The sequence below is a fragment of the Beta vulgaris genome, chromosome 6 (genome assembly GCF_026745355.1).
Source record: "Beta vulgaris subsp. vulgaris cultivar EL10 chromosome 6, EL10.2, whole genome shotgun sequence".
In the NCBI taxonomy this organism is placed as follows: Eukaryota; Viridiplantae; Streptophyta; class Magnoliopsida; order Caryophyllales; family Amaranthaceae; genus Beta; species Beta vulgaris.
In genome coordinates this window covers 61,044,470-61,054,126 of record NC_079207.1, presented here as the reverse complement: position 1 = coordinate 61,054,126, position 9,657 = coordinate 61,044,470, and the positions used below count along the sequence as shown (strand labels likewise).

Sequence of the window (9,657 nt, the reverse complement as noted above, 5' to 3'; positions counted from 1 at the left end):
GAAGCTTTGAGTAAAGCTAGTAAGAGTGAGAAAACTTCGAGTGAAGTTGGAGGAACTACTGTTAAGGGAACAGTGGCTCAGGAACTTGAGTTTAGGAACTCAAGGTGTGGCTCGAGAATAGAATTAGGTTGTAACAAAGTTGTTTGGCCTAATTAGTGAAAGAGTTGAGTTTAAAATCCCTAGTGGTCGAGGTTGTTTCTTCTTGTTGGGCCCAAGAAGTTTTTCCTCGTAAAAATCCCTTGTGTTCCTCTAGCTTGTTTATTTGTTTAAGTTTAAATTTCCGCAAAAAGTTACGTTTATTTCTACACATACAATTCACCCCCCCTCTTGTAGTGTTCCTAGGGAAATAATAGTGTTAGTTATCTAAATACTTGTGTAATCTTTTAATGTAATATAATTACAAACCTTATCATATTTTATTTTAAAATATTAAACAATGATGTTATGTTGGATCAATGGTTAAGCTTTCACTTTACCTTTCAAAGGTTATGTGTTCGATAACTTCTAACCACAACACTTTTTTTTTTTTTTAGTTGAGGGGTTTGACATGAAAATAGAGCATTTACATTAAAGCCTTAGAGGAGAGTGCCACATGGCACATACACATTCTTATGAATGCCTTTTAATATATTAGTATAGATGAGTGAGAGAGAGTTGAGTGAGAGTATTGCCTCCGAGGCTCCCCTGGTTCCGCCTTCGCCCCTGCCGGATCCTCCGAGCCATTGCCATTACCACGAGTCCACGACATAACATCAAATTTATCAACTATGTCATTTCATTCATATAAAATATGCTTAGAGAATAATTCGAATCCAACATGTTTTGGCCCATTTTCTGGGATGGCCCATCTATGACGAAGTTACTAAAATACCCATACCTTTAGGGAAAATAATCCTCCACCAGCTTGAGCCGACTAAAATACCCTCATTTACTACAGATCTCACTCCCTATAAATAGGGGTTGTCCCATCAGATAAAGGTATTCAATTCTCACCTAACAAAAACCAGAGCATCTCTCTCTACATTCACTCACTTTCTCTCTCTACCTCAATCTCAACTGACTTGAGCGTCGGAGGGGCTTTCTTGGGAACACCCCCGGGCCAGTTTTTCATTGTATTTTGCAGGATTATCGGAGACCTCCTCCTCGGCTCTTCAGGCCTTCTCGAGATTTCAAGACTCTCAACACCACACTTACTTTTTGACAGTTTCTAGGCAGAAACACAACACTTTCCTATCAAATAACACACATACTTACCATTTCAAATACCTTGATGTCTTATGAATTTTCTATTTATACATACTGTTTTATTGTTATAGAGCAAAATTGACAATAGAGGTCTGAACTGTGGGTGATAATTTTTAAAAGGTCTGAACTATTGATTAACCTGTGTAGGTCCCAACTTTAGGGGGCCTTAACTTTTAGCGGACCTTATAGTGACTCAAAAGTGGCTTAATAGGTCATCACTTATAAAACTTGGGTCACATCTAAAGGGTTAATTGAGGGAGGGATGTAGGAACTAGGTGAGATTTTAAAAAAAACCTTCAGTTTTAAGTCGTCGAGGCCCGCTAAAAGCTAAGACGCCCTAAAGTTGGGACCTACACAGGTTAATCAATAGATTAGACCTTTTAAGAATTATCACCCAAAGTTCATACCTCTATTGTCAATTTTTTCTTTTTTATTTATAGTTGTCATAGTCAAAATCAAATAATGAATTGGTCTCATAGTCAAACTTAATTATATCGATTACAATTGGGTCCATCACTGGATTGGTTCACAAAAAAAAATTCATCTTTTTTTTTTTTTTTTTACTTGGGTCGCATGGATTGGTCTACTTAAAAGTTTGCATCTTTTGATTATATTAATAACAACCAACTTACAATAATTTTTTTTAGAAGTAGGCAAGTTTGCCAAAAAAAAATCTTATGAAATCTTTATATTATGAAAAAAAACCTCATAAAAACTTTTTTGCAACAAGAAAAAACCTTTAACTTCAATTTTGTTGCAAGATGAAACCTGATGACATTGTTCCTGCATTAATTTAATAGCTTTGACCATGATTATCTAGCCTACTTAAATGTTTTTAAATTAATAAACCATTATAATCTACCCTAATAAACCCATTGGAGGAGAGAGAAAGTGGAAAGCAAGTTCTTCTACCACTATCCCCCCACCGTTCACCACCACACACTACAGCTGACCTCCAACACAACCGACAATGCCGGTAAATGAAGGTTAATGCCTGAATATTCATATCAGGTTTTATCTATAAAAAAAATTATACTTTAAGGTTTTTTCTAGGCAAAAAAATTTTTAAAAGTTATTTCTCACAAATGAAAAATTTTTAAAGGTTGTTTTTTTAAAAATTTCCTTAAAAAAGTATTAAGTTTCAAACATACCTATAGTATTAACTTTTAAAACTTCCTTCAAAATACAATAATATTTTTGTTTTTTTATCAATAGAATATACATGGTTATTTTAACAATCACAGTTTCACTAAATTCTTTTTCTGTACATCATATGTATAAAAGATGATGAAATCAATTATTGAACAAAATAAATATATAAAATAAAATGAAATTGTATTATCCAGAGCAACACCTGGGCTGCAATTCTAGTTTATATGTAATTATGGTGATAGAAGCCATAAATAAAGAGTCGTCCTATTAATTGGAACATTGTTGTTAAATTTTGTTTAATGCTCATCTAAAAAATAAGATAAAATATTGCATACAATATATATATTTTGGTGGTGGGGTGGTGGTTTCGAATGGATTTTGGTGATGGGGTGGTTGTTTCGGGTGGGTTTTGGTGGTGGTTTCGCGTGGATTTTGGCGATGGTCTGGGGTTTCGGGTGGGTTTTGGCGGTGGTGTGGGGTTTCGGATGGGTTTTGGCGTAGGATGATGATGATGGAGGAGGGAGGACTGAGATGGGGTCACTGGGTCAATGATGAATAAAATCACAGTTTTTCCAAAGAGATGGTGGGTGAGATTGTGAGAATTAAAAAGAATATAAGAAGTTAAAAGATTAAATTTAAAATTAAAATATAAAAAAAATATGTTGTTCAGGTTGTAAGTATTTTGACTCATTAGACAAAAAAGAGCCCTACAAACTTAACTCGATTAGGAATAAATTAAAAGATAGACTTAAAATGGGAAGACTGTTCAAAGATTAACTTATTTAAAACAATTTTCCCATGCAATAAATTAAGAAGCTAAGAATCTAATGATAGGATAGGATAAACAATGCTATTTCTAACTAGGGGTGCTTATCGAGCGAGCCGAGCCCAAGTAGTACTGAGCTCGGCTCGAGTTCGTTTACATTTTCATGGGCTCGGCTCGCGAGCTTGCCGAGCTTGGGAGAGTCAAGCTCGGCTCGAGCTCGTGATTAGAATTTGTGGCTCGAGCTTGGCTCGTGAGGTCGTTTAGGCTCGGATCGGAAGCTCGTTTAGGCTCAACTCGTGAGCTTGTTTAGGCTCAGGTAGGGGTGTTAATTAGCCGAAACGAGACCGAAACTTAATTTATAAAAATTGGACTTCGGCCCAACCGTGTAGGCCCACGTCAATACTAAAGCAATACTTAGGCGGTAGGCCCAATCGTAGAGGTTAAGTACAAAGTAGGTGAGCTTGTTTACTCACCCATCATATGCTTTTATAACTTGGTTTCCCTCCTAGCATTGCTAAAATTTCAATGTGGGACTCCATGGTTTGTTAAAGAAAAACAAACTCATTATACCTATGCTTTATAACTTGGTTTCCCTCTTAGCATTGCTAAAATTTCAATGTGGGACTCCATGGTTTGTTAAAGAAAAACAAACTCATTATACCCATGCTTTATAGCTTGGTTTCCCTCTTAGTATTGCTAAGATTTCAATGTGGGACTCCATGTTTTGTTTGAGATAAACAAACTCATTCTTATGCTTTTAACTTGGAATCCCTCTTAAGATTGTTAAAATTTCAATGTGAGACTCCATGTTTTGTTAAAGAAAAAAAAAATCAGTATACCCGTGCTTTTATAATATGATTTCGCTAGCTAAGATTTCAATATAAGACTCCATGTTTTGTTTAAGAACACAGCTTACATATGCTTTTATAATTTAGTTTTCCTCTTAACTTCACTAAAATTTCAATGTGGGACTTTATCTTTTATATAAAAAAAATCATATTTGTATCAATTACACTCTAAGTGCATTTAAATAAACAATTATTAAATATTTTAAGTATTAAATAATCAAATATTTAAAAATATACTTTATTCCCTTTGTGAAGAAAATAAAATATAGTTTTTTTTTCCAACCAAGGAGATACAAAATTAAACTTTTTGAATTAAGGGTAATAGCTATTTATAAAGAAACAAGGTTGATGCTTGTTTTCTTAACCAATGTGGGACTTTAGTGCCTAGTGGAGTAGAGGTGAAGTTGGATCACAAATTAAAATATATAATTTGTAATCTAAATTAAAATATAATTTTGTATTAAATTTTTTTAATATAAATATTTTTTTCAGTATAAAATAATAATCAAGTTGTTCACGAGCTTTATGAGCCAAGCCGAATGAGCCAAGCTTTGCCTAGCTCGGCTCGGCTCGTTTAAGTCTCGAGTCGAACCCGAGCTCGAGGCGAGCTTCAACGAGTCAAGCTTTGACCGAGCCGCGCCCGAGCTACTCACAAGCTTGTCAGGCTCATTATCACCCCTATCTCTAACCATATATGAAAGTTGAATATATTAGGCCGAATTACATCATATTGTATTCTTTAACTTAATTCCTTTTTAATAGTTGTTTGATCAAGAAATACAAACACAAAGATTTACAAATTTGTTTGCTTCTTATATACTAACTCTATTCCTTTTTAGTAGTTACATTTTCACTTTTGACAATATATTCACAAATTTCTTTTTGACTATCACTTGTGATGTATGGTTAAGAGAAAATATAGTCATGTAGGATCTTGTTTGATATATACTTTTAGCAAATATCAACTTTTTATATTTTCTACCAATACAAAAAGAGAGATACAAAGGCTCAAAGTAGTGTATCGACATATGTAAAAAAAAATGTAAGCGTAACTATTAAAAAGAAACGGATGTAGTATCGGTATCACATACAAGTATAGAAGAAAGAAGAGGATCGCAAGCTCCAATCACTTTAGCACCATCATCTTTAAATTGCAATAAAATATCTATAACTCTTTCTGATATCACTTCACCCGGAGCAGTAATAGGAATACCAGGTGGAAATGGACATATCAACTCACCACATATTTTTCCGACTGCATCTTTAAGATCTACCTTCTTTTTCTTCGCAAAGAAAGCCTCTCGTGGAGTTAATTTCATGTCAATATCCTTCCACATGTTAATACGTACATCAGCGCGCTTTATTTCATTCTTCCTTTTATGTTGGACGAACGATGACGATGATGATAAATGCTTAAATCCCAAGATTAGCCTATTGATGTCCTCCCTACAAGTTCCTGGTGGAATCGTAAGTGTGAGATATCGCGGCGTAGAGAGCTCGGAGATTACCTTTTGATCCATAAACAAGAAGTCATCAGCTTCATATCCGGAAACACCAAGATCATAGACACCAAAAGTAGCACGTAAAGGGTCAATGTTAGGGAAATCAAATACAGTGATTCCTAGAATTTGTTTGATAGTGTTTTTAGCTTCCATTGCTAAATTAATTGCATTGTTAAAAATACTTGCTGAATGTTGTTTTAGTTGAGTTGTAGTAGCATCCAGTGAAGCTAAAAGTAGGGGACTTGGACTAGTGCTCTGAAGGCTTTGAAGGCATCTGCTGATTTTATCCTTGTCTACGATATTATTATCGGATACATGTAACATAGATGATTGACTAAGAGAAGAAAGAACTTTATGGGTGGATTGAACAACCACATCCGCACCTTGCTCGAGGGCCGACAAGGGAAGAGATGGGTGAAATTTGAAGTGAGCACCGTGAGCTTCATCTACAATAAGAGGAATGTTATGTAGATTACATAGCTCAGATATCTCTTTTATATTGATGCATAATCCTTGATAAGTAGGGGAAGTAATGAAAACAGCACCGGGTTTTCGGCCTTCTAGTTTCAATTCCTCAATTGCTCTTTTCACCTACAGTAGAATTATCTCTCCATTAGAGGAAAAGAGTACCAAAAGATAGAAATAAGCAAGTACTCCTTCCGTCCCATAATATAGTGCCTACTTCATTTTTGGTGGGTCAAACGTAAAAAATTTTGACCAAATATTCTCATTTGTATATATAAAAAAACGTATTCATGTGGGATCTTGTTAGATTCGTCTCAATGTCTAGTTTCATAATACCAACTTTTTATATTTTTTTATTAATACGGAATTGAAGATATTAAAGGTCAAAGTTACGTGTCGGAGACCGTGTAAAAAAGAAACAAGCACTATATTATGGGACGGAGGGAGTAACTTTTAGGAAAACAAAGAGAATATAGAGGTGATCATGGGCCAGGTCGGGTTCGGACAGGGTCAAACCTTTAAAATTTTGGGCAAATTTTTGTGCCCAAAGCCCGGTATTTTGGGTTAAGATCGGCCTGGGTCAAAGCGCATTCCAAAGCCCAAAAAATCGGGTCGGCGGGCCCAACTACGGGCCAAAATATTTTGCCCAAACCCGCCCAAAAAACAAGTCGGGCCGGACCCACGGGCTTGGCTTTTTTGATTAACTAACACACATCAATCCAAATATACTGTAACCCGTTTTTGGGCCGGGTTTGGGCAGAATTTTTCGGCCCGCGGGCCGGGCCGGGCCCGGCCCGGTCATTTTTTTTTTGTTTTTGGGCGGGCTTTGGGCAAGCTAAAAACGACTTTTTAGTCTATTTTTTGGCCCGGCCCGTTTTGGCCCGCAAAAGCCCGCTAAGCCCGGCCCGAAATAGCGGGCTTTGGACACAAAAATTCGGCCCGAATTTAGGCCCGGCCCGGCCCGGCCCGGCCAATGGGCAAATTTTTTTGGCCGCGGCCCGGCCCGAACCCGGCCCGGCCCGGCCCATGATCACCTCTACCAAATGTGTAGTGAAATTTCATAGTTTTCTTATTGTTGTGCCTCTGTTATCTTTCTATTTTTTAATTAATTAGGTAGTTGTATTATTTTTCATTTCCTACTCCCATTGGCATATATAATACGGTATAGCTAGGTAAACTTTTCAGACTTTAACCTCAAGAAAAAGAAATTGAGCAAACGATGAGAGGTAAAAGATTTTTAGTAACATATGGAGAATTGGAGATCCCCATGTAAATTTTAGGGATTTATTGTCCTAAACTACCTTTAATTTTCAAGTTTTTGCGAAAAACTACCTTATAAAAAATCTGTTGTCCCAAACTACCTTACACTTACCATTTTGTTGTTGACAACTACCTTATTTCAATTTTCGACGTTGACTCTTTTTTTCCAGTTTTTTTTTAATGGCACGTAATATTACTTGACCTTTTTAAACCCTTTTTTCATTTTCCCCACCATGTTTTCCTCATTTCACTGTACGCTCTCTGTGTCTCTCATATCTATGTCGACACTTTGTACCACCAATCCACCTCTAAATTCCTCTTCTACTACTTAAAATAAATTTGAAACAAGCACCCTCTCAGTTTCCTCGAATCTCAAGCAATTTCCAAAAGGTTAAATTTATTTTCTCCCACAATTTTGAATTGAAAAGAAAAGTCAACACCAAAAATTGGCATTACGTATCAAAATGGTAAAAGTAAGGTAGTTTGGGATAACAAATTTTTTATAAGATAGTTTTCGCAAAAATATGAAGATAGTTTGGGACAAAATATCCTAAATTTTAAGAAAGTTTGTCCATTATATCGAAAACAGAGAGACATCAAATGAAATTTTGTGGAACAAGAATAATAAAATAAACCATCAATTTTGCATCATTTTTCAAAAATTAAGTTGTGCTTACCCCTCGTCCTTCCAGCACATCGTCTTGCTTAATCTTTGGCCCATCATGTGTGATATTCTCCTGCAAAATGATTGTAATATAGCAACTTCAATTTCAAAATTTTCAATATGAAACTTGAATTGAATGTACGTCTTTCATGGAGGGGGATCAGGAGCTACACTTACATTAATAATGCCAAATATTTTTGGGGTAGCGTAGGCATTGAAAATTGATAGCACCATAGCTTTTTATCACTCGTTTTCGTAAAGCAAAAAAAACTATAATCAGTTATTAATGAAACTGCTGAAATGATATATCATTTGCTATTGTGGCTTTTCCCCTCGAAGTGTTTTAACTTTGGTGGAAATTAATTTGTTATAATATTAATCCCGCCCTTGGTAAAACAAATAATGAGACGACTTCTAGCTATTGTTGTACGTCACTAGTGGTGTTAGAAACAGAACTAACCGTTTGGTCAACTTGATTCTGACCTGACTTAAACCTGGTTCGACCTGTGAGGGTCAGTCCTCAAACCTGACCGAAACCTGACCTGAAGACAATTTGAATTGCTATAATATTAAACCCGCTTTTTCCTTAGTAAAACAAAAAATGAGACGACTTCTAGTTGTTGTAACTCACCTAAGTCTAGCACAATTGTCTATCTCAAGAATCTCACATATCATACAAACTACTTTTTCATTCAATTGAGCTAGTACAATAAAAGCTAAGGAGTTGGGGGCACACTTGGAAACTTCAACGAGAACATTATTTATAGTAGCAAAATTACAAGTGCATCATCAGAAAAAAAAAAAAAAAAAAAAAAAAAGCATATAATTGTATTGTTAGATATAATTAGCGAAATCTGATTGCCGCGATTGTGCGTATATATTTTCGATCCCAGCCAGATTGAGAACATGTGTAAATTGCATTGTCATGTAATCAACGGTAAGGTGAAGTGGTGAAGTGGTGGAGTGCATTTTCAATTATGTTGAAGTGGCCGAGTAAAGACGACAATATATTGGAATATCATGTTAATAAGGAGTTTAGTTCGGTTAGTATTTCTATCTGTAATTAATGTTGTTAGGAATTTTAGTTCAATATGGTTTCCTAATATTATGTTGTATATATATATTTTACCGATTAATGAGATTTGGTTGATGAGTTTCCAATTCACAAAACCTTAACAAACATAATTGATAAAATTCTATTGTCTATAATCTGTAATTCTGTATGCGTTGCTTCCGCAAAATCACGAATAGTAGGTAAGGATGGGCATGGGTCCGGGACCCTACCCGAACTTTGATGGATCCGACCCAAATTTTAGGGTCCGGGTCCAGCTTTTTCGGTCCCTAAGGGTCCGATTCCGATTTCGAGCGAATTTTTTAGGGTTCGGGTCTTAAAATTTTGGAGTTAGACCCTAAACTTATTTAATATATACACCCAAGTCCGGGTTACGCACTCACGCCAGGTATTCTTTTTCTTTGTTTCGAATTTTCTGGATATTTTCTCTTTAACTTTTTTCAGTTTATTTGTTTGAATTTTGAGCATATTATGGTGAACTCTTATATAAGTTGTGTTTGTTTCGTTTTTTTAAGTTTGTATGTTTATGTTTGTTTTATTTCTTTTTTTTTTAGTTTATATGTTTGTGAATTGTGTTTGTTTCTTTTTTTTTTTTAGTTTATATGTTTGTGATTTTTTCGTTTTTTTCAATTTATATGTTTGTGTTTCTTTCATGCGAATTTTAGATGATTATTGATATAAAT

The 9,657-nt window shown here is 35.3% G+C and overlaps 1 protein-coding gene across 1 annotated transcript; it reads right to left on the bottom strand.

Annotated features, from left to right (window-relative positions):
• Positions 1-5,066: 5,066 nt before the first annotated feature.
• On the bottom strand, positions 5,067-8,136 carry LOC125498511 (uncharacterized). The gene is made up of 3 exons (XM_048646734.1): positions 8,080-8,136; positions 7,916-7,975; positions 5,067-6,104 (listed from the first exon to the last, which is right to left on the bottom strand). The coding sequence occupies exons 1-3, from the start codon at positions 8,134-8,136 to the stop codon at positions 5,067-5,069; spliced, it is 1,155 nt and encodes a 384-aa protein (XP_048502691.1).
• Between the last annotated feature and the right edge of the window lie 1,521 nt (positions 8,137-9,657).

Bases quoted from the DNA above. Each gene is read 5' to 3' on its own strand.
- LOC125498511 (XM_048646734.1), bottom strand. From the start codon at position 8,136: ATGGTGCTATCAATTTTCAATGCCTACGCTACCCCAAAAATATTTGGC. The intron at 7,976-8,079 runs GTAAGTGTAGCT...ATCATTTTGCAG, and splicing joins AAATATTTGGCATTATTAAT to GAGAATATCACACATGATGG. The intron at 6,105-7,915 runs GTAAGCACAACT...ATTCTACTGTAG, and splicing joins ATGTGCTGGAAGGACGAGGG to GTGAAAAGAGCAATTGAGGA.